Source organism: Amaranthus tricolor, chromosome 5 (genome assembly GCF_026212465.1).
Source record: "Amaranthus tricolor cultivar Red isolate AtriRed21 chromosome 5, ASM2621246v1, whole genome shotgun sequence".
NCBI classification, from domain to species: Eukaryota; Viridiplantae; Streptophyta; class Magnoliopsida; order Caryophyllales; family Amaranthaceae; genus Amaranthus; species Amaranthus tricolor.
In genome coordinates this window covers 21,023,522-21,046,518 of record NC_080051.1, presented here as the reverse complement: position 1 = coordinate 21,046,518, position 22,997 = coordinate 21,023,522, and the positions used below count along the sequence as shown (strand labels likewise).

At 29.2% G+C, this 22,997-nt stretch overlaps 1 protein-coding gene and 1 long non-coding RNA gene across 2 annotated transcripts; both read left to right on the top strand.

Annotated features, from left to right (window-relative positions):
* Nucleotides 1-1,298: 1,298 nt before the first annotated feature.
* Nucleotides 1,299-4,165, top strand: LOC130812635 (uncharacterized). Its single transcript, XR_009042086.1, has 2 exons — nucleotides 1,299-1,549; nucleotides 3,560-4,165. It is a non-coding gene; the product is annotated as an uncharacterized LOC130812635 (long non-coding RNA).
* Nucleotides 4,166-14,815: 10,650 nt separating this feature from the next.
* Nucleotides 14,816-20,629, top strand: LOC130812630 (3-epi-6-deoxocathasterone 23-monooxygenase CYP90D1). Its single transcript, XM_057678166.1, has 8 exons — nucleotides 14,816-15,142; nucleotides 15,569-15,899; nucleotides 16,673-16,822; nucleotides 17,510-17,758; nucleotides 18,002-18,091; nucleotides 18,345-18,530; nucleotides 19,334-19,455; nucleotides 20,207-20,629. The coding sequence occupies exons 1-8, from the start codon at nucleotides 14,880-14,882 to the stop codon at nucleotides 20,298-20,300; spliced, it is 1,485 nt and encodes a 494-aa protein (XP_057534149.1). The 5' UTR covers nucleotides 14,816-14,879; the 3' UTR covers nucleotides 20,301-20,629.
* Nucleotides 20,630-22,997: the final 2,368 nt, after the last annotated feature.

The following is a 22,997-nucleotide window of genomic DNA, read 5'->3' as shown; positions in this document are numbered from 1 at the left end:
GTTTATTAATCAAATGAAATGAAGTTAATTAGCTAAAGCATATCATAAGTAATAAGAAGTTAATGGTGAAATTATTGAGAAGTTAATGGTGATAAAAATAATCGGTAAACCGTAAAACAGCACTAATGCCCACTATTAGTGCTTTCTTGACTATTTCCATCGGTTATTTTTTTTTGTTATACTAATTTTTTAGTTATATTAGTGAAGACTTTGGTCCTTGAACAAACTTAAAATGCATTATTTTTTTTTTGTTATAAGATAGGAGAGACGAAAGATAGATGAAAATCGAATTTAAAATTTTTCAAAACAGCAAACAAACAATAACTTAATTTAAAATCCTATTTTAATATAGATTTAATTAACACTCGACTTGAGAATAACTTGCTAAAAAATATGAATTATCAAACTTAACCTCCACCAAACACATTATTAACCCAAATTCGATTTAATATTTGATATAAATTGTTCAAAGTAACCTCCTAATGTCAACCTCACTATCCACTAATCCCACCTCTAATTAACTACTAGTATGTCCCTTTGAGAATATTGATCATGGTAGTAATATTTCTTTATTTCATTTTTTAGAAGTTAATAAGGTTGTTTATTTTCTTTAGAAGAATATGTTCATTTTATTTATCTTGCACCTTTTATTAGAATTTTGACCATTTTCCTTTACTATTTTGTTAAAACTTTTAACAAGTATTTGTGAACATGTCAAACATATTTAAAAATTGGGAAATTTGCAAAGAAACACTTTTTTAAACCCCTTTTTTGTAAAGAAACACCTTTTATAATTTTTTTTGTAAAAAAACACCTTTTAAGAGACTTTTTTTTAAAAAAAAACACCTTAAATCAGTTTCCGGTGACTTTTGTCAACTTTCCGGCGTTGACTATGCCATTTGAGCTCAAAAGTCAACGCCGGAAAGTTGACAAAAGTCACCGGAAACTGATTTAAGGTGTTTTTTTTTAATAAAAAGTCTCTTAAAAGGTGTTTTTTTTACAAAAAAAATTATAAAAGGTGTTTCTTTACAAAAAAAAAAGGGTTTTAAAAGGTATTTCTTTGCAAATTTCCCTTAAAAATTTAATAATGTTATACAACTCAAGTATTCAATTTTTAAAAAGTTTGACGAATGGTAAAGAAATACTCGCCTTACGGTGAGATAATCTCAAAACAAGAAATATATAAGCTAAATTTTTTTTAGTAGACTATTTAACTCAAGTATAAAACATTGAAAATGTCTCTTGATTTTGTGATCGGTAAATAGTAAACTATTGCATTGCTATCGAAATCAGCTGATGATCGATTCCCGCGCGCAACAACTTTTTGCCTTTTTTTTGGTTTTCTAAACTTGAACGAAAACCCTAACATTTCCTCATTACAATTTCGCCTACTTCCTCCACCCTGACTCAGTGAGTCACAAGTCCCAAAACCTCCTCCTGATCTCCTCCCTTCCTCCGCAGGCTGCTAGGCTCTGGTCATCACCTCATTGGCAGCCACTCACCAAGACTCCAGACTCCACTCTCCATCCCTCAGTGCCGCTCGGAACAGGTAACAAGCTATATGCGTTTTCACTTCTACTTAATTCTTTGAATTACTTGATTGAATTTGTTTCAATTTCTAGTCTTTTCCATTTGTTGCAAATCTTTCAATTTGTTTCGAGTTCTTAATTTGTTTTAATCCCCGCTATAATGCTTTTTCGTTAAAAAAAATTGAATTTGTTCCAATTTTTTTCAATTTGTTTTTTCGATAGATAATAATTCTTGGTGATTGGTCATTATAGTTTCAATTAGGTATTGAACTTTAAAATTTAGCAAAACTATAATGATGAATTTTAATTTGATTTGATTTAATTAAAGTTGTGTTGGGTAAATGAATTGCGTCATCAATTTGAAATAATGGGGTGTTTATTTCCATTTTTTGATTTGATTAAACTGTAGAAATGGGTAGGTATTTGCGGATTAATGGTGAATTTTGAATAAATTTGAATGCTTAAATTGTTTAGTAGTGATATATTATGCGTAGCTTTCAGAATATTAAAAAATCGGCATGGAAAATTAGCATAAATAAAACGTTATTGAAGGTAAGTTTTGACCTATTACTTTTCTATATTAACAATATGCTTGGATAACAAATTAGAAGAGAAGGAAGGGAAGGGAAGGGAAGGGGAGGGGAAGGGAAGGAAGGGAAAGGAAGGGGAGGGGTAAGGAGGGAGAGTGTACTTTATTTAGAAGGGAAGGGAAGAGAAAAGCAAGGAAAATGAGTGTTTTTCCACCAAATCTCTTCACTTTAGTAGATATTGTATTCTTAAAAAATTTGTCTGTTTTCTGTCCAAACCCCTTACCTCCAAATCTTTTCCCTCTCTTTTTGTTATCCAAACAACGGATTCTCAATCTTTTCAAATCTCTCCTTTTCTTTTACTTCCATTTCTCACTATTCACACACTGTGTAATTGAAAATTGTTTGAGCTATGAATTGAGGTTCCAGTAGCATTTGAAATCAGTATTATTGCTCATTTGTGCCGTAGTTCTGGTTTGAAGTTTTATTTGTTCAGGTGGTTGGGATTTTCGGGTAATTTCTTCGGATCAAAATTTGTGTGTATGGATGAAGTAAATTGATTCATATGAAACACTTTATCAGTCTATCACATAGCATTCACTATTCACCAATTCACAGCCACAAAACTGTAAAACAAAACCATGAAAATGTTCACATCTGATGTTGACAACATATATTCACCTGATTTTGCGCTTCTATTTCGACAACGAATTTGCTTGTGTGTTTCCTTTTTTAATTGATCTTTTTATAATGGTACCAAATGAATGTGAGCCTAGTAATTCACATTTTTTGGTAGGTAGAACACCAACACCCATATATATCAGAAAAGAATGTTCTAACGTCTAGGATCCTAATGGTCATTGTTCTTTTATCACAATTCTATGATGTGTGGTAACATTTGGATTGTGAAAGCTTAAACTTCTTGTTGTTAGTGTCCTGCTTACTCGTGTATTTCCTTTTACCTCAAATATTTGTTTTGTATTTTCACCACTCCGACATGTGTATGGACACATCAACACCTTCTTGGGCTAAAATTATGGCAAGTTTTGATAAATTGACTGAAACCCACATTTGGACTGGTTTTTTCATATACAAACTCCCTGGCTTAAGTATTATTTGTGTCTTGTGTTGGTTGTTTGAAGAGAACAATGAGTTATTTGAGAAGAACATCTCTGCTATCTCGCTCAAGGTTTTTGAGCTGTAAATTTGCAAGTCCTAGATGATGCTTGATATACAACAACAATAACAACAACAGCAACAATTAATTACCCCAATGCCGTCATGGGGTAACATATAGGCGGGATTTGGTGTATCGAATGTGCACTACCTTATCCTTATTAGTGATGGCAGAGAGTTTGTTATAATTGACATGTAATTGACATTCAATTGATATAATTGAAACAATTCTTATTTAATTGATTCTTTTTGGATGTTATGTTTATTGATACCGAATTAGAACATGAAATTTCGTTTTCTGTTCATGTAATCCTGTGTTATTATCAGAGTGACAAAGTCAGGATCATGTCTCGTCGATCTTTATGGAAAGGATCTTTTGTTGACGCATTCTTGATGAAACTGAAAGATAACAAAGATCAACTTGCGAACAAAAAGATTTGGTCGAGAAGATCTACTATCCTGCCAGAATTTGTTGGTAGTGTTGTTCGAATTTACAATGGAAAGTCTTTTGTTCGCTGCAAGATAACTGAAGGAAAGGTTGGCCACAAACTTGGGGAGTTTGCGTTTACGCGTAAAAGAAACCCTCACAACATAAAGGGCGATACTGGATCAAAGAACAAGGGCAATACTGGATCAAAGAAAAAGGGCCGTTGAGCTTGAACAGCATCTGACTCCCTTTTATTCCTATGAAGTATTACCCTCCCGCTTTCTTCTGGAACTAGCTTTTACGCCATATGCTGTTAGCATTAAGGTATTTGCGTAGGTTGAGATACAAGAATTTCATTTTCGTTGCTTGATTACCATTGTTGAATGTGAAATCTATATTGCATTTCAAATACTGTGTTTGGCAAGTGCTAGAATTTATTTTTTGGATTTTGAGATGTGGAATGAATAATTGAATCCCACCATGAAAATACCATTGATTTCTATTCATGAAGCTGAGTTATGAATCATGACTCATGAGTCATCTGTCCAACAGTAATTCAGTGACCTTAGTATGTAATTCTAGATTAATTCTCGGTTATTGTCCAACAGTAATTCTATTTGGTCTAGATATGTGATTCCAGATGAATTCTCAGTTACCAAATAGAGCATAACGAGTTTGGTGAATAACCTTAGCACTTGGTCCATGATTTTGTCTAGGCCATTGAGCCTAGTGTACTAGGAGGATTATTGCTCATTTTTGAATGACTTTTTATGGTCCGTCTGGTAAGTGGTAATAGACGATGGTAATAGGAATGAAAATTAGAGTAATTTTGGTTGAAAAATCTCTTGGCTACTTTAATGGTTATGCTTGTCCAACTTCAATCATCTCATTTTCTTTATAAAATTCATTCTAAATCATTTTCAAATCATCTCATTGAGAGAGGTGGTATTATGTGGTAATGGAAATTTGTAAACAAAACACTTTTTTCTGATATAAGTTTCATCACTATGGGAAGGACATCGAACTTTTGATGAAATTTTACACTATAAATCATTTTCATTACCACTATTCAATACTACTAACCAAACGGGTCGTTGGTTCTTTTGAACTTGCTCTATTAAAAAGGAATATTTTGCTAGAAAGTGGGAGTAATGTATGGATGAGATTAAAAGATAAGTTAAATATGGATAAAAATTTAAGAGTGTGAGTCCTGGTCAAAAAAGAAACTAAAAATGAAAATTTGGCAATACCTGTTGAACAGAGAGAGTATAGCTGTATAACTACGTGATATTTTTCTGTCTCATTAAGCTTGTTACAATTATATCTTTTTTTATGAAATAAATATAACTACCTTCATGGGATGAAAGGAGTTGAGGAATTGTGTCAAAGTAACATTGGCACAAACCTTACCATTATGCCAATAACTTGCCTTTCCTTCCCATCCTAAGCGACAAGCCTTAAACAAGTTGAATAGAATTTAGTGCTCATGAATTCTTTTAGAGGTCAAGATTTATGATCTAAAAAGTTTATCCCAACTTTCATTCAAACTTGATCGATAATCAGCCCAATTGATATTAATCTATACTACTTCCTTTGGATTTTAATAGTTGCTACGGTTTCTGTAGCAATTACTGTTTATCAACTGATTCTATTTTGCTTATAATTCTATATGTATAATAAACATAGTCAAATGGGATTTTTTTTATTTGTCTTAGTACATATTTTCATAATGTTAACTTTTTTGAATTTTTTATCATATGAAATTATACATTGGATAGCGTGAAAAATAGAAATATAACAAATATTAAAAACCAAAAGAAGTATATATTAAAGACGTTAATCCCTATGACATATATTACAATTATGCTTATTTTTTCTGCTAAAAATCATAAGGGTAAAAAAAATATATTCAATAAATTAATAAATATTTGTTTTCATCAATTTTAAGCATCATATTTTCCATGATAAGTATAAAAATATTCTCTAAGATATTCGAGGCACGAGAAGTTAAGCTAATTCATCCCAACTTGAATTCTAACTTGATCGATAACAATGAACCCAAATTGATATTAATTCGACACGCAAACCCAATATATAACTTACCATAAAATAATGTTTACACATTATAAATTTATAGTTTAATAATACCCTTATTTTGAAAATCAAGTATTATTTCAGTTGAAGAATAAATATTATTTTTAGAAAACGACATAAGTTTGATTCTCACCTAATCTTCCTCCTCTGTCAGGCAGCCTACACAGTAACAAAAAAAACATTCATTATTCAATATCTAGGTGGGTTTTGGTTAGGGAAGGACATGGGTCGGGTCCAGCAAGACTCAGATCCAAATTCTAATTTTTTTATCAGTCCCAGACCCGGACTCAGACCCTTAGGGTTTGGTGGGTCTAGGGTCTAGATTTGGGTCTAGAACAATTTTATTTTTTTTCCTAAAAATTTTTTTAAAATATATTATGAAGTACAATTTTCGACCATTCGTATAAAATTATTTAAACATTTTTTACTAACGAGGATGTTCTAATACTTTATACTAATTGAGCGAAATATATGAAGTTTTCCAACATTCAAATTCTTATAACAAAATATTTATCAAGTCTTTAATTTTTAAAGTATAGATACAATTACTACATTTTAAATTACATGAATCGACAAAGTTCAAAATCACGTAATGTTAAAAATATAACAAAATTTTAAATCAAACAATTAAATACACATGACAGCTAATATATAATTTTTTTTAAAAAGATGTAAATGGATCCATGGGTCGAATCTGAGTCGAATTTGGGTCTCAAACGTGTAGACCCGGACCCTAAGGTCATGGATCAAATCCGACCCAAATCCATAGAGTCCAAAAATAAATAAACCCAAACCCTTAAAATAAGGGTCGACCTTAGGGTCCAAGACCCTTACTCATCCCTAGTTTTGGCGCATGGTAATACTTTGCACCTAAAAACCATGAAGAATAAAAATAATATAAATTAAAGCAAATTAACAATAGACATCTAATTAAGCACCTAATCCTACATTGATTGTAAAGTTAAGAATGAAGAAGGGAGGAAGTATCTTAATGCAATGAAATCATCATTGCCTTTGATTACAACTAGCTATCTCTATTATTTAAATTACATATATGTATTACTCCACCTTGTATATATACATATCATCAATCATCATCATATACTATTATTATACTTGGAGTATTATAGTATGAAGTTAGGTACATACTCAAAAGGATTTTTGACAGTTGAATCAAACCTATCAATAGCCAAAAGGGAAATTCTTGGACTTGGAAAGAAGTATTTCTTTCTATTTTTTAGTTTTCTCAAAAGGAGTTAAGCTCTTAATTAATTACCATCATTATTAGATTTGACCTTACTTTTGTACAAATTAGAGCATGACCTTTAGGCTAGTAGGAACTAGATAAAAATATACATGCTACATTTAAGGACAATTAATATTTGATTTATACTCTCCATGATGACCTTTAATTTGGAAGGTTATTGGAAAGTTTCCCTATTTTATAAGGCATGACTAAATAAATAAAGAAAATGAGTGTTTGAAATGGAAAAATACATTTTTATCTACTCCATAATACTTCTATTTAAGTTTTTTTTTTGGCTTTTTTTTTTGAAATAAAACTTCATAAAAATTTGATGTATGTGTGTTTACTTCCGACTATTGTTTAGAAATATCGTTTGGTGATATTATTTTTTTTGGCTTACATGTCAGCCTGTGAGAGGAGGAGACTAAATGAGAATTAAATCTATGATATTTTTTGAAAAGTGGTATTCAGTCTCCAATAAAAACAAAACATCTGCAAAGATGAATTTGAATAACTTTTGATATATATTTAAGATAAGAGTATCATGTTGGTACCTATGACCACCTTTTGAATATTAGTTGCTAAAGGATATATATGTATGCAACTCAATAAATATATAAATCTGAGAAAGTCCTTTGAACTTGTTCTACAACTCTACGTTATTTAAGTGCAGAGCAACATTAAAAGATATAAAAATAATATTTTATATTAATTAATAAGTACAGTAAATATAATTATTAAAAAATAATTATTACTTCCTCTTATTTGCTTTACTTATCTATTTGATTTTTCAATACTATTTATCAATCACTCTTATTATGTGATTTATTCTTAATCTATAAGTTACAACATATTCATATGGGATCTTGTTTAATTCGTCTTATTGTCAGTTTTATTAATATCAACTTTTTATAATTTTTACTCAAGCACAATTAGAGATATTTAAGATTAAAAATATGCATTAACAAATATGTTAAAACCAAATAGTACAAATAAAGAGAATAGAAGAGAATATTTTAAGTTGATTCGCAATATATGTGGTTCCACATAAAAGTTTAATGAGTATATAAATAGTTCATATATTAAATTTAAAATAAGCATATCTTATAAATAAAATAATAAAATGATGATAATGAATCCAAGTATAGTCTTTAAACTTTGGTTCTGTCAAAAAATGGATTTTAGGGAAAGATTTGTTGGTTAGAAATGATGCGGAGATATGGGTTGGAAATTGCATTAATTATCACATGGCCGGCCACACGAGTGGAACAAGGACAGGGGACGTCCCTCCATCCCACTGTCACTGCGTGTCTGCGTCCAGTAGTGACTAAACTATCATACTCCATCCATTTACTTTTGGTTATTATTCACTTATCACTCTTAATATATATTTTATTGTTAATCTACAAGTTAAAATATAGTTAAATAGAATCTTCTTTAATTCATCTCAATATAAGGATTATTAATATTAAATTTTCATAATTTTTAATTAAGCATAATTAGAGATATTAAGGATTAAAATATTATCTCAGCAAATGTGAAAAAAATAAATGGGACTAATAGATTGAATAAGAGGGAGTGCTATTCTATTCCATTGGATCAATAATAAAGAAAAATAATCCCTCCAATTCAGCACTTACGTCTCATTTGCTTTTTGGACACTATTCATCTCTTATACTTAATTTCCATTTTATTATAAATCTATAAGTTAAAATATAGTCATGTGGGATCTTATTTGATTCGTCTCAATGCAAGGATTATTCATATCAACTTTCCATAATTTTTAATAATGCACAATTAGAGATACTTCTAAAGATTGAATAAGTGCATTGGATAGAGTGGATAAAGCAAATAGGACATTAGTAGTAAATTGGAGGGAGTATGAAAGTACTATATACTCCTATTTAGTATTTAGTAATAAATGAAGGAAAATAGGAAATTGTGTTGAGGAAATTAAAAGAGTGTTAAAAATATGGATAAATTAAAAAAAAATAGTGTATCATTATTCAAAAATAAAATGAAATAAAATAAGACATATTAAATTAAATAGCAAATGAGGCTAAATGAGTGAGATAGAGAAAATAGTCGCTTGTAAGGACTTTGGATATTTGAATTACCTATGTGGTGTTCTCTTTGCTGATAATTAATTTTAAGGTTATAAGTTAATTTAAATCTTATTAAACATTGTTGAAAAACCTTGAGTGAAAAATTTTAAGTAGTTTTATATATATATATATATATATATATATATATATATATATATATATATATATATATATATATATATATATATATATATATATATATATATATATATATATATTGCATTGCACAATTGAGAACTACAATCATGTATTTATAGGCGAAGTATGTTGGTGACATTAGTCACATTATCTATTTTTGTAGATTTTGCTATACTATAACCTTCCTATGTAGAGATCTCTAGATTAGCTTCTTTATAAGTTTAGATATTTTCTCTTAGCTTCTAGATAATGTTGTAGATTATTTCTAATAACAAACATGCCATATAAAAGGAAGGTTTTCCTCTCATTTCCATTCTTTTACAAGCATGTGTTCTATCTTTTTAAGTTAGTGTAGGGTAAAATGGTAAAAGGTAAAGGACACTCCTAGTATCCGCATAAGGCAGGGTTTGAGTGGAGGTTTTCTTTTTCCTAAAAGATAGGGACAAATTATGCCCGTTTCTCCAAGGAGGGAGTAAAGAGAGATGCACGCAATCAATAAATCCCCCAATTAATACCTGCATTTAGTAGGGGTTGAACCCCAAACCTTCTGCTTTACATGCAGATACTCTATCCGTTGAGCCACATATATTTCTGAGTTTTAAATTAAAAACTTGGGGTTATAGTAATGTAGGTATCTCAGTGATACTAATTTCCGCCTTGCACTTTATACTCATGCGATTACATGGGCTGTAAGTTTCATTGATAAAATGGGTGTGTTTTTCAGAAGCAATAACAAAGTTCACGTTCTTTCAATCTAATTTTAAGAAGTATATGATGTCAAGTTTAGTTACTAATCAAGTTTATAAAGAAGTGGTATCTGTGATTTAAGATTGAATAATTAAGCTTGTTTATGTGATTTTGAGCTTGTTCTCTAAGTATATTTACAATTGAACTAATTAAAATGTACCGAATTAAATTAAATAAATTGAGTTGTATTGATTAAATAGAATTGACTTTTGTAGTGAATTATATGATTGTGAAATATGAAACCAAAAGGGAAATGAGTGTTAAACTAAATTGAAATGAATAAAGTTGAAATGAAGTGAACTAAACTAAATTGATTAGTAATTAGAAAATATAAATTCTTTGTCATTATATAATGAATTAAAATTAACTAAACTGATTTTGTCATATACTTTTAAAGGAATAAACTTTTAATTTTGTCATAATATAAATTTTCTGATGACAGTACTCCTAAACTAGTATAGGTATAATTTAAGAAATATGTACTAGTAATAAAGTTAGGACCATCTATGAACCATGCTTGAGAACGACCATTCTAGAGTACCCTAACCACCAAGGTGGTCTAAAGGTCACTAAAATGATATATGTAAAAGTATGGATTAAGATGGTTGAAAAGTAGCTCTTAAATTTGAGGGTTTACTTTGAATGAAACAAAACGGCTACAAAAAGCAAGATATACCCACTAACATTATATAATTGCATATATTTTTGTGGTTGTGTAAAAATAATATTTTTTTTTGTTTTATTTATTTTGCAATAATTTCAAATTATGATACAAAATAACTGGGACAAAGAAATACTACTATTAGACAATTAGACAAGAAATCCTGAACGAAAGCGGTGCATAGGATCTTGCTTAGCATCTTTTGTAGTAAAGGTGCATTGCTGACCAGGATATCATCTAAATAGCTCAAGGTGCTATTTACTCCCATCTCATTCCACCGTTTATTATAGAATAGATTAGGTATTTCTTGTATTATCATTCCTTTTGCATCATACATATAATATGATTGATGATACTATACATATTTACTTCATTGTAGTATTAATTCTGTTTTTGTTATATTATGGTTATTAGTATTATTTTTAGTTCAAGCTTATTCTATATATTGTGGTTAATGTGTCAGAAAAAATATAGTCAGATAAGATTTTTTTTGCATCGTTTAATCACGTATTTTCATGATATTAAATTTATATAATTTTTAGTTATACATAATTCAATATATAAATGATCAAAATAACGCATTAAGTTGCGTAAAAAGTTAAATGTAGCAAATATAATGAAACAGAAGAAGTATGATTTTATCAATTTGCTATCAACATGGTATTTGTCTGTTTGAATTTTTTTATTACAAGTGGTGATGGCCAAGTCTGGGTTGGGTCGGTTCCAGTTCCGAAACCTAAAATTCTAGAGCCTGATTCAGATCGTTGGGTTCTAGTTTCGATTTTGATTTAGGTTCCAATTCCAAGCGGTTTCTTAGTGGTTAGTTAGGATTTATTCATTCTTTAATTAAGTTCCTAGCTCCATCTATTAGGTAAGTTTATATTGTATTCTTGAATATCGTCGGAGATAATTTGTATGTAACACCTGAATTTCCTCCCTTCCTTCTTAATTTTTGATTTCGTTTAAGGGGTTGGAAATTCGGGTGTAACTATAAATATTGGTAATGTACATAATGATAATGATCATATTAATATATATTAAGTAATTAGGATAACATTTATTTTCTAATTATTACAATGTATCATTTACATTTATATTTTTTACTATAAATAAATATAATATACGTTAAACAACTAAACTTTTCAATCATTCTACTCTTTTCTAATAACTCTATGACAATACACATATCATGACTCTAAGTACGAAATTCGTTGTGAAATGACTACTGATCGTATTATATTAAGCGGGATTAATTGACATTAAGAGTAAAAAAGAGTGTTTACTTGAGATATCAAATGTCAAAACCGCATTAAAAAATTATAATTATGATATATGTAATCATAAGAGCTATATATACATAAATATATAAACTTATAAAAAGTTTCTAAAAAAATATCAAATTGAAATAATTCATCATGAAATGACACAAATTTACATAATTAATGTTATTACATAGATTAAATGTTTTTTACTTTCAATTTCTTACTACCTCTCTCTCATTCATTTACTTTGTTATTTATTTGTTTTATTTAGCTTATTTTATATTATTTTTATTTTTGAATAATGATTCACTCATTCTTATATTTAAACTATTTTTAATTTTATTCTTACAATTTATTTTTTTCTCTATTTATTACCTAATTTTATGTTTTTTTAATACCTCTTTATTTCTTTGATGCTAAAAAGAGTGGTGATATCATGCAATCGAAACTTTCACTCCATGAGTGTGTTTGGTTTATGGTTTTTTCTTAGCTTTTTGGTTGACTTTTGACTTTTGATTTTTTGGTTTGTTAATTGGTTAAACAGTCAAAATAAGTGTTTGGTTAATGAGTTTTAAAGCAGCTGAAAAATTGGCTTTTAAGCCAAAATCAAAAAGCTGCTCCAACTAGTTTTTTTTTTGTTGGCTTTTGGCTTGTTGGCTCACTTTTTCTCTAATAAATATTTAATAGATGTCATGGGGTCATAAATAAACCTATAATTTATTTAGCCAAACCCTAAACCACCCATTTTGGTCACTAACCTCCTAAAATAACTATCCACTACTCTCCACTACCACCGATCATGCCCATGGTGTCCCTTGATTCATTAACCAACCTCTATTCTACCATTATAAATACTAATTGCATCATTCATTTACCCCGAAGCTTTTATATTCCTGCTGTTACTCCGTAAAAATACACCGCCCTTATATTTAACCAAATATTCATTCGATTAATCTGAACTCATCCTATAATCCGTTAATCTTGTATTCATTCAATCATTATAAATTCATTGATTTTTATTTCCTGGTCTGACTTGAGCGTCGGAGAGGTTTTCCTGGAAATTACCTCGGACAAGACTAATTTTGTATTGTAGGATTTGAGGTCTCATCAGCAGAAAGATCATAAGCACTTTAAGCATACTGGTAGTTGTCCCCAATTACCCCTATCTTTAGGTATTTTAAGTTTCTTTTGCACTTCCTCGTTTCATTACTGAAACAATAGCCATTATTAAAATTTACGAAACATCGCCACAAACAGCTGGCTTTTTCAGCTAACTTAAAAGTAAAAATAACCAATATTTTAACAGTTAAATAAACCAACTAAAACAATCAACAACCAATTATACGTCAATAAAATGAAATGTCGTGGATAGCAATGAAAATACATAGATAAAAGGATCACTTACAGAACTTAGTATCAAAATAATATACTTGGAGGAGGTAGGAAGATAACTTAACTTTGTACTATACAAGTATACGTCAATATCTTTTTTGTCGTTTAAGGTATAAGAATAAATGTTTTAGATTAGATTAAACGTATGTTTGAACAATGATCAAATCTTTAAACTAAACAAGTATTAGTAATCAATTATTTTAGGTTCGGCGCCCGTGCGCATATCCATGCAAACTAATAAGTAGCGCTACTTTATTTATCATTTATGTTACTTCTCTATCTGGCCCCTCTACTAAACACCAAAACATGGCTATATAAAATGGAATCTTTTACTTAAGATAAAGTCATGTATCAATTTGATTTAAATTATTTTAATTTTACTGTAAAATAATTATATTTTTATTTCATAAGTCTATTATTAGTTAGGTTAGTGTATATTAAAATAATATGAAGTCTATAAAAGATTTTTGCATACAGTTTATTGCTCCGATATCTTCGTTGCTTTGAAATTGTCGATTTTATTGAAAAAGTTAATAGTGGTAGAATTATTAAATTTTTGTGGATGTTAATAAAAGAAATTTATATTTGGATTAAAAGTAAAGAGAGTGGTGGAGATAATATCAATAAAAAAAATTGACAAAATAAATAAAACGAATAAAAAACAAAAATATTGTAATTTCTAAAGGAAAAAAATATTATTCCATTTCCTATAATTTCATATGTTTTTCTCAAATTAAATCTTTAAATTAGAGTTAAACTTTGACTTTGAGTTTTCATCAATCTATATCAAAAATTACATATATATGTATTATATATTCTTCTCAATATGTATTTTCTACGTACCAATTTTAAAAATATCAAAAAACATTCCATGATTGAGGCTATTTCATTTTTAAGTTTCATTTTAAGTTCACATTGAAATGTTTGAAACAAGTAGATATGAAAAGAAGGGAAAATAGGGTATCATTTATATTTGACTTGTTTGTATAAAAAAATTTTAAGTTGAATACTTGAATATATGTATGTAACTTCACTCTTATGAAAACTAAATAAATAATTTTAAGTGTCCCCTAATAGCGAAGATCATCAAATCAAATAAGAAGGATTTTAAAATAAGAAGGATGAGAAGAATTTTTGTTTGATTTTGTTTTGTTACTATATATATACAAAAAAGATACTATGTTATAAAGCAAGAACATTCTAAAAATTTATGTCATAATTATTATTCTGACTTTTACCATTATGTATTTTTGGCTCAATCGTAACTATAGATTTTTTTTTATTTTAGTGAAATTAAGGGTGTAAAGTCCTTCTTACTCTTCCTATTTTCAACATTTTCTCATTGGATCCCTAATATATATATATATATATATATATATATATATATATATATATATATATATATATATATATATATATATATATATATATATATATATATATATATATATATATATATATATATTATAATAACTAGAATTAAGACCTTAATTAACAATGGGACATATTGTCCTATATAAAGCTCTTAAACTTGTACAGAATGTGCAACTAAACCTAACCAACACTCATCCAGAAATGGACATTCTCTGCTGGATTTTGATTGCTTTTGTCATTGCAGCAACAGCAAAACCATTTCTTTCTTACATTTTCCATCTTCTTAGGAAACCTAAACTCATAAACTCATCCTCAAAAAACTTCCCCAAAGTAGTAAGTAATAATTCTTCTCCAATACTTCCTTTAGGCACTTTTGGATGGCCTCTACTTGGTGAAACCATGGAGTTCATCTCTTGTGCCTATTCAGATCATCCTGAAAGCTTTATGGATAAACGTCGTCGTTTGTAAGTACTAATCATACCTATAAATAATCTTTCAAGAACTAACTCAACCAAAAGCTTAAACTGATGGTTGTGGCCTCAAGATATATTATATACTCTAACACGTTCTATCACTAGAGTCTTTTTGGCTAAAAATATAGATGCACCATAGCTGCACAGACCCTCCTCATATCTAGCGCTGAATATTCTACTTTAAATAAGGGGTAGTTGAGATTCGAACTCATAATCTCTTGTCATGCTAACTTCTGATATCATATAAAGGAACCAACTTAAACAAAAGTTTAAGCCGATAGTTGAGACCCAAAATATGCTATAAACTCTTAACATAATCACAATTTTTTCCATTTATTTTTCAAACATTTTGTTATATTTGAATACCCTTTAAGGTTAATTTTAGTGGGTAAATGTTATTTTCTTTTGTTTTACAAGGTATGGTAAGGTATTCAAGTCTCACATATTTGGGAAACAGACTATAATATCAACAGATGCAGAAGTGAACAGGTTTATATTACAGAGTGATGCAAAGTTATTTGTGCCTTCTTACCCAAAAACAGTAACAGAATTGATGGGAAAGTCTTCAATTCTTCTCATTAATGGAAGTTTACAAAGAAGATTCCATGGACTTGTTGGATCCTTCTTTAAATTATCACATCTTAAAGCTCAAATCACTAAAGACATGCAAAGTTATGTCCAATTGGCTATGGATAAATGGACTGATCATAGTCACTCCCCCATTTTCATCCAAGATGAAGCTAAACAAGTGAGTCCCCCTCTTCCACATTATTAATCTATTTGTCTATTGAGTATTGACATAAGATTGTGTATATCTGATTCATTGAGCGAAGCTTTCAATAGGGCTAGCATCAAGGCCCACAAACTACCCATGTAACAGGGCCGTTCCTACCCTAGGCAAGGTTGTCCAGAGCTAGGATGGGGTCCAATATCTCAATTCAGCAATGTTGTCGTGTTGATGTAGATTAATAATTATAGAATTGTACTACTTTTTTCATACACTCGTTACAGACTGAAATAGACCTTTCTATAAAAGGTCCATTTGTTTCATTTTGTCTAAGACCCGTAAAATATTAGAAACGATACTGCTTTGTGTAGTTCATGTTTTTAAGTTTAGCTGCAAATTTTTTGATTATATATGGTAAGGAAAGTTTTATTATTGTACGAGATTAAAAGATTAGGTCTTCTAGATGACTTTTTTGAATATATTTTCGCTCTATAAATTTTGTTTTCTGGCTTCGCTCCGACCCCATATTAAACTTTAGGTAAGAGTTTTGTATACACATGACAATATTTGGTTTAATTCAAAGAATTCAACTTATCCTAAACTTGAAATAAATAGAAAAAGATAAATTTAAGAGTTAAACCTAAAAAAGGAGTCAAAATGGTGATTAGTAGTGTCTAGGAAAGCAAGACTAAAGTGATTAGAGTACTATGTTAACATGATTGTTATGTTCTTTTTGGTCTAATTATTAATCTTATTAGTAGTGCTAATTATGGTTTTTTTTTTTATATCAACAGATTGCTTTTCAAGTATTGGTGAAAGCATTGATTAGTCTGGACCCAGGAAAGGAAATGCAGTACTTGAAAAGTCAATTCCAAGAGTTTGTTTCTGGGCTTATGTCCTTGCCCATAAACTTACCTGGAACTCAACTTTATAGATCATTAAAGGTACATACACTTTAACTTTTTTACAAGCATTACTTGGTAAAAGAGTCTTTTTATCTCTTTGAATTTGCTAGAGAATGCAGGATCGTTTTTAACCATAAGTAAGATAGACATTTGCCTAGAACTCAAAGGCAGAAAGAGGCTCAATACCCCAACTCAACAATATTGTCACGTAGGATAACTATAATATATAGGATAATTTTTATCATTTTGCCAAGCACCTATTAAAGACCATAATTAATCGACCCACTGTAAAGAGGGTCTATTTCTTTCGTTTTGACTAGGGGCCATAAAATGTCAGGAATGATACCACAAAATAACTTCTAATAATCTCTCAGTTCTGTTGGAAATACTTTACATGTGAGGAAGACCCATTATCACTCAAATATTGGGTTGTGGACTTGTATATAATATTTGACAGGTAATCCTCCTAATACCATATGATTTTGAGAAAAGAGTGAAACTCATCAAGTGTTGTATGCAAGTCAACGCTCATTGCCCGTGGGTTTGTGGGCCTGAGCCCACGGGTGTCATGAGTGTGTCCATACAATGGGCTCATAGGATGATTACAAGACGAATTGTCACAGCCTAACAAATTCAACTTGCTTTATATAGCGAATTCAAACGGATAGAAGAGTATTAGGTAAATTTAGTGATCATAGTTTGATTCTAATGTTTTCATGTGTACAGGCTAAAAAGGAAATGGTGAAATTAGTGAAGAAAAAAATTGAAGCAAAAAGGAATAAAATGAAGGCAGGAGATGACCCAAATGATGTATTAGAAGTATTATTAAGTGACCAAAGTGGACAATTAACAGATGATTTAATGTCTGATAATGTGATTGATATGATGATACCAGGGGAAGATTCTGTTCCACTTCTTATCACCCTAGCCATTAAATTCTTATCAGATTCTCCATTAGCCCTACAACAATTAACGGTGAGATTAAATTATTCAACTTTTTATTACGTTAAATTTTAGATGATATTTGCTATTACAAGTTAATAAAAAATGTTTTTGTTATCACTAACATAAATAAAGTTGCGTATATCTGATGTTTCCAAACCCACGATCATTTGGGTTGGGAGGATATGTATTGGCCATTTGGGCTAGTAAGGGTTAATATGGTATAATTAAGATTTGGATTAAGAATTAATTGTGTGAAATTAAATTATTTTGCAGGAGGAGAATATGAAAGTTAAAAAGGTTAAGGCAGAGGTAGGGGAGGCTATGTATTGGGCTGATTACCTTTCATTGCCTTTTACACAAATGGTAAGTGTGTTTAGTATACACAATGGTAGTATCACATAGAATATATATATATATATATATATATATATATATATATATATATATATATATATATATATATATATATATATATCGATAAGCTGATAAAAGACGAGAATTAGGTGAGATTTAATCCCAAAACCTCTTATAGGAAAAATGGTATTTATTTCAACTGAGATAAAATTTGATTTTCATACATGTCGAGATTAACTAATAATGTATTTAACTTATGTAGGTAATTACAGAGACATTAAGGATGGGAAATATAATCACAGGGGTGATGAGAAAAGCCATGAAAGATGTGGTGATAAAGGGTTATTTGATACCAAAAGGATGGTGTGTTTTGACATATCTTAGATCTGTTCATCTTGATGATACTCTTTATGACTCACCTCACCAATTTAATCCTTGGAGATGGCAGGTTAATATAAAGTTCTTATTTTATTTACTTTCTTCTCTTTTTCAAATTATTCTAGTGTGAATTTGAGTTTGCTCCTTTTGTTCTCTTTTGTGAGAGTTTTTTTAAGTCAATGTAGCTTTAATCAGTTTTTTGTATTTAAAATGTGAGGCTCAACTTGTTGTTTGATTTTGTGACAACTTTTTATAGGCGTACAACAATTTTAAAGCTTTGAAATTAACGTTTGCTAACGTTTTATGTGCAAAAAGGTAACGGTGAAACAATTTGGTAAACCGCAGGGTTATCGCATGAATTTTTTAAAAGTTTTGGTTACTACGTGGAAAATCCAAAAACCTCAGGATTACCATGAAAAATTTAAATAAAGAAGATGCTTTTAGGTGTTGGGCACATCATTATTTACGACCATAGGTACTATGATGATTATATAAATTATAAAAAAATATTATCATATTTGTATTTTTATTTAGCATTATATAATTATTAGTAGTTTTATCATATAACTCTTTACCGTCCTTTTTAAATTAATATTAATAATGATATTTTCTCTTACCATGTCACTATTAGTAGCATTCTTACAAATACGGCAAAGAATAACTTCTATCAATGCTAAATTAATTAATTTGTTAAAAATACCTTCATGAAATTATAATTAAAAAACTTTGTCTACTAGCTAAGGTAGGAATACAGATACTTATTATTTTTATTAGCATAGAATTATATAATAATCCATAAATTATGTGGATTAAATCTTGAATGGATCGATATTCCTAACAATTTTTCCAATTATATGTTAATTTTTATAACAGGACAAAGATACAAATAGTAGTAACTTCACCCCATTTGGTGGAGGACAAAGGCTGTGCCCTGGATTAGATTTGGCTAGATTGGAAGCCTCCATTTTTCTCCATCATTTTGTTACTCTATTCAGGTACATTTCTATTATTGTATAAAATGATAAATTAGTACATATGTGTCATTAAGATTAAGATTAACAACTTTAAGTATATGGAGTAATATATATAGATTGAAGTCCTGGTGACTAAAAATGTATAGTTTTAGGCTAAAATAATATTTTTCTCATTATAAAATTACATTAGGTTTTATGTTGGGATGAGTTATCCCACATCGATAAATTGAAAATGGTGTGCACACTTTATAAGCTATTAGAGACCTTTTGTGTGCACACTTTATAAGCTGTTAGAGACCTTCTTCCCATTGCCATTATGCCATATGGTTTTGGGATGGTATATATCTCCTTGGCTTATGAAGTGTGTGCACTTGTGTCCCCCTGTTAATATGCTGACATTCACAATAAGTCCAGCCTAATTTAACATTTTATCTTCGAAACTAAAAAACTATCAACAATCTTTCATGCTGTGATTCATAAAACTTATATATTTTGAAATTAAGACTTTGGTACTATAGTAATTTTTTTGTCTTTAGTCTTATGAAATTTGTGCTATTTTTATAAGACTCTAATACAAAGATTTCTAAAAGTACTCATTTGTCTTTTTGAAATAGAATCATTTAATTTAAATATATAAGAGCTTTTTGAGTCAAATAGTGCTATTTTAACGGAAAAAAAAGAGTATATTCATTTTCTGATGCTTTGCAAAGCTTCAACAATACTCCAAATTAGAAGAATAATATATAGTATTTTTTACCTTGACATGATGTAGGTGGGAGGCTGAGGATGATTCACTTATCCATTTTCCTACTGTAAAAATGAAGAAGAGGATGCCAGTTTGGGTCAAAAGAAGAAGGGACCCTTAAGTTTTGGGATACATCACCCTTAAAGTTTTGGGGTACATAACCAAAGCAAACAAAAGAAACACAAAGAGATTGGACTAGTTAATGCCAACTTTTCCCTAACTCATGCAATCATCCCAATCTTAGGCGATAAATGAAGCAAACAAACAATTTTTTCCCTGCATTACCACACGTGTGGTTGGCCATCATTGCCCCCTGCAACTTTGTCCTGCTATAGATGTGAAGTGCTCTCTCATATACTACATTTTTCTTTAATTTCTACACATTTAACTTATATTTTTATCTATATATATTTCTCTTATTTTTTAATAAAATATATACTTTCTTTCCTACTTAAACTCTTTTTTTTTTATTTCGCTACTTAAACTCTTTTTTTATTTTATCATTATTTTTACATAGGATTTTTCTTCATGACAAATAAAGTTAGATAATATAAAAGTACTTTCCTTTTGATTTTTCTTTTTTCTTAGAATGGATAATTTACTGATTTTATTAATATAGAATGAGTATGTCATTTTTGTATTATATCTTTGCATATATATATATATATATATATATATATATATATATATATATATATATATATATATATATATATATATATATTATCAATTTTTTATCACAAGCTAACAACCGTTATTCTACTGTGTTCACGTGAGATTGCTACTAACAGTGACATTTTTTCTTACAATATGTCACTATTAGTAACAATCTTAAAAGAAGGAAGAGATATGAACGTTTTGTCATTTTCAAAAGATATAAAACAAGCTCAAAACACTAAACAAATTCTAATCTCTCTACTATGTTAGCTCCAAAATATTGTAAAGTTAAAAAGAGACTAATTAAAATAAAAAATATGGCTATATATTAGAAACAAAAGAGTAGTATGGGTACATTTTTATCTTGATCATCAAAGGATATATACTATGGAAATTAAGCACTTCCCATTCATAATAATTTAACAAGTTCATCAGCGATAATAATTTAACAGAAAGACTTTATTATGAATAATTTATATTTTTGGACAAAAAACATACTTCTCTGCTGCTAGGGGACATCAAATTCAAAACTTTAAAAGGTCCAACTATATTGAGATAGTTATTTAGGTATCCTATCTCAATCAAAACATCAAACCCAATCATCATTTTTGTTGACTTTTAATTTATTAAGTCGTTAAAAAGCATAAAAAAAATTTTGTATGTGACTTTTGAGCTAAAACTGAATATTAATAAAAATAGCTTATATAGTATTGATTTGAGCTTTATTGACCAGTAAATAGTTAATAATTAATTTTACCAAATGTCTCTTTAAATATAGTATGTTGTATGACTAACAAAAAAGTTAATGTTATTAGTTGGTTGAATAAGCCAATTGAACCAACTAGTAGTGAAAATCTAACAATCAATTGCCAAAAATATCAAAATCTTTAGATGGTGTTTCTTGATGGGATTTTGGAGGTGGAGTTGGAACTTTAGGGTTGAAAGTTTGGGTAATGAACACAGGGAATGAGACATGTGAATCCCCAACTATGTTAGAACTTGGAATAGCAAATTAAGAAGGGGACGAGAAGGAAGGGAAAGGAAATTCTTCCCTTAAAAACAAATATGGACCCAGATTTATTTGGACTTGGTCTAAATCTGACTCATTGTTATTCCTACAAGCAATCATAATTTCTCTGATTAACAACTAGAAATGGTCATAGGTCTAAAATTTTAATGGACCGCCTCAAATCCACCCCTAACTTTTAAGTCTGAGTTCATTGTTTTGAGACTCAATGGATCCGTGTTCCAAAAACAAGAGTTTGAATTTGGAATTACGATCTTCAGATCTAGACTTGACCCAGATTCTTTCTGGACACACTTAAGACTCACACTCCCTAGTCCTGTTCTAGATCCGACATATTACACAACCCAAAATAAATCTTTAATTCAATCAAAACCTATATTATGTATTTATTTTAGACTTATATACAACCCATAGACCCATTTTAGTACTAATAAAACTTTAAAATGAAAAATGTTTAAGTATGAATAATAAATTAAAAACATCTAAAACCCTAAGGTCCAAACCTATCACATTCGACAAATTTGGATTTGAGTTTAAAATATTCCGACTTAAAATGCTCAATTTTAAATATGAGTCCATTAAAAATTATTAATTTAAATTTAAATCTTATTTGATTCCGACCATAACAATTCCTTATCTCCTATCAACGAAGAAGTTTGTTAGGGACTAGAGAGATTCCTTATTGTTGGATTTGCTTTAGTATTGCACTAGCACATGCTACATCTTTTTTAGCATTTTAACTTTCAAAAATTTCCAAGTGGGTGAATTAAAACAATAAGTAGTCCATAGAGGTCTATTCATGCAACCTAACATTTGCTTTTAAGGTCTAGTTCTTTTCATTTAATTAAAGCTTTTTTAGGTGGTATTATAATGCAACTCACTAATGAGTTGATATATTAAGAGGGGTTCATGGGGTTGAGTAAGATGTTTTAAATTCGTAATTTTTTAATTTAGTTTTCAGTTTTGATTTTGTTTGGTTGATATCTTATGTTAATTAGGTCATGTTAATATTTGATGATTTAATATGAATAAAACAACTCACCTTAAGTCAAAAAATTAGTTAAATTAATAAGGTTGAATGAAAATTTAATATTCCTTAATTAAAATCCATGCTCGTATTTTTTATGGTTGCAA

Coding starts and splice junctions, on each gene's coding strand:
- LOC130812630 (XM_057678166.1), top strand. CDS start 14,880: ATGGACATTCTCTGCTGGATTTTGATTGCTTTTGTCATTGCAGCAACA. Junction 15,143..15,568: donor ATGGATAAACGTCGTCGTTT/GTAAGTACTAAT, acceptor TTGTTTTACAAG/GTATGGTAAGGTATTCAAGT. Junction 15,900..16,672: donor TCCAAGATGAAGCTAAACAA/GTGAGTCCCCCT, acceptor TTATATCAACAG/ATTGCTTTTCAAGTATTGGT.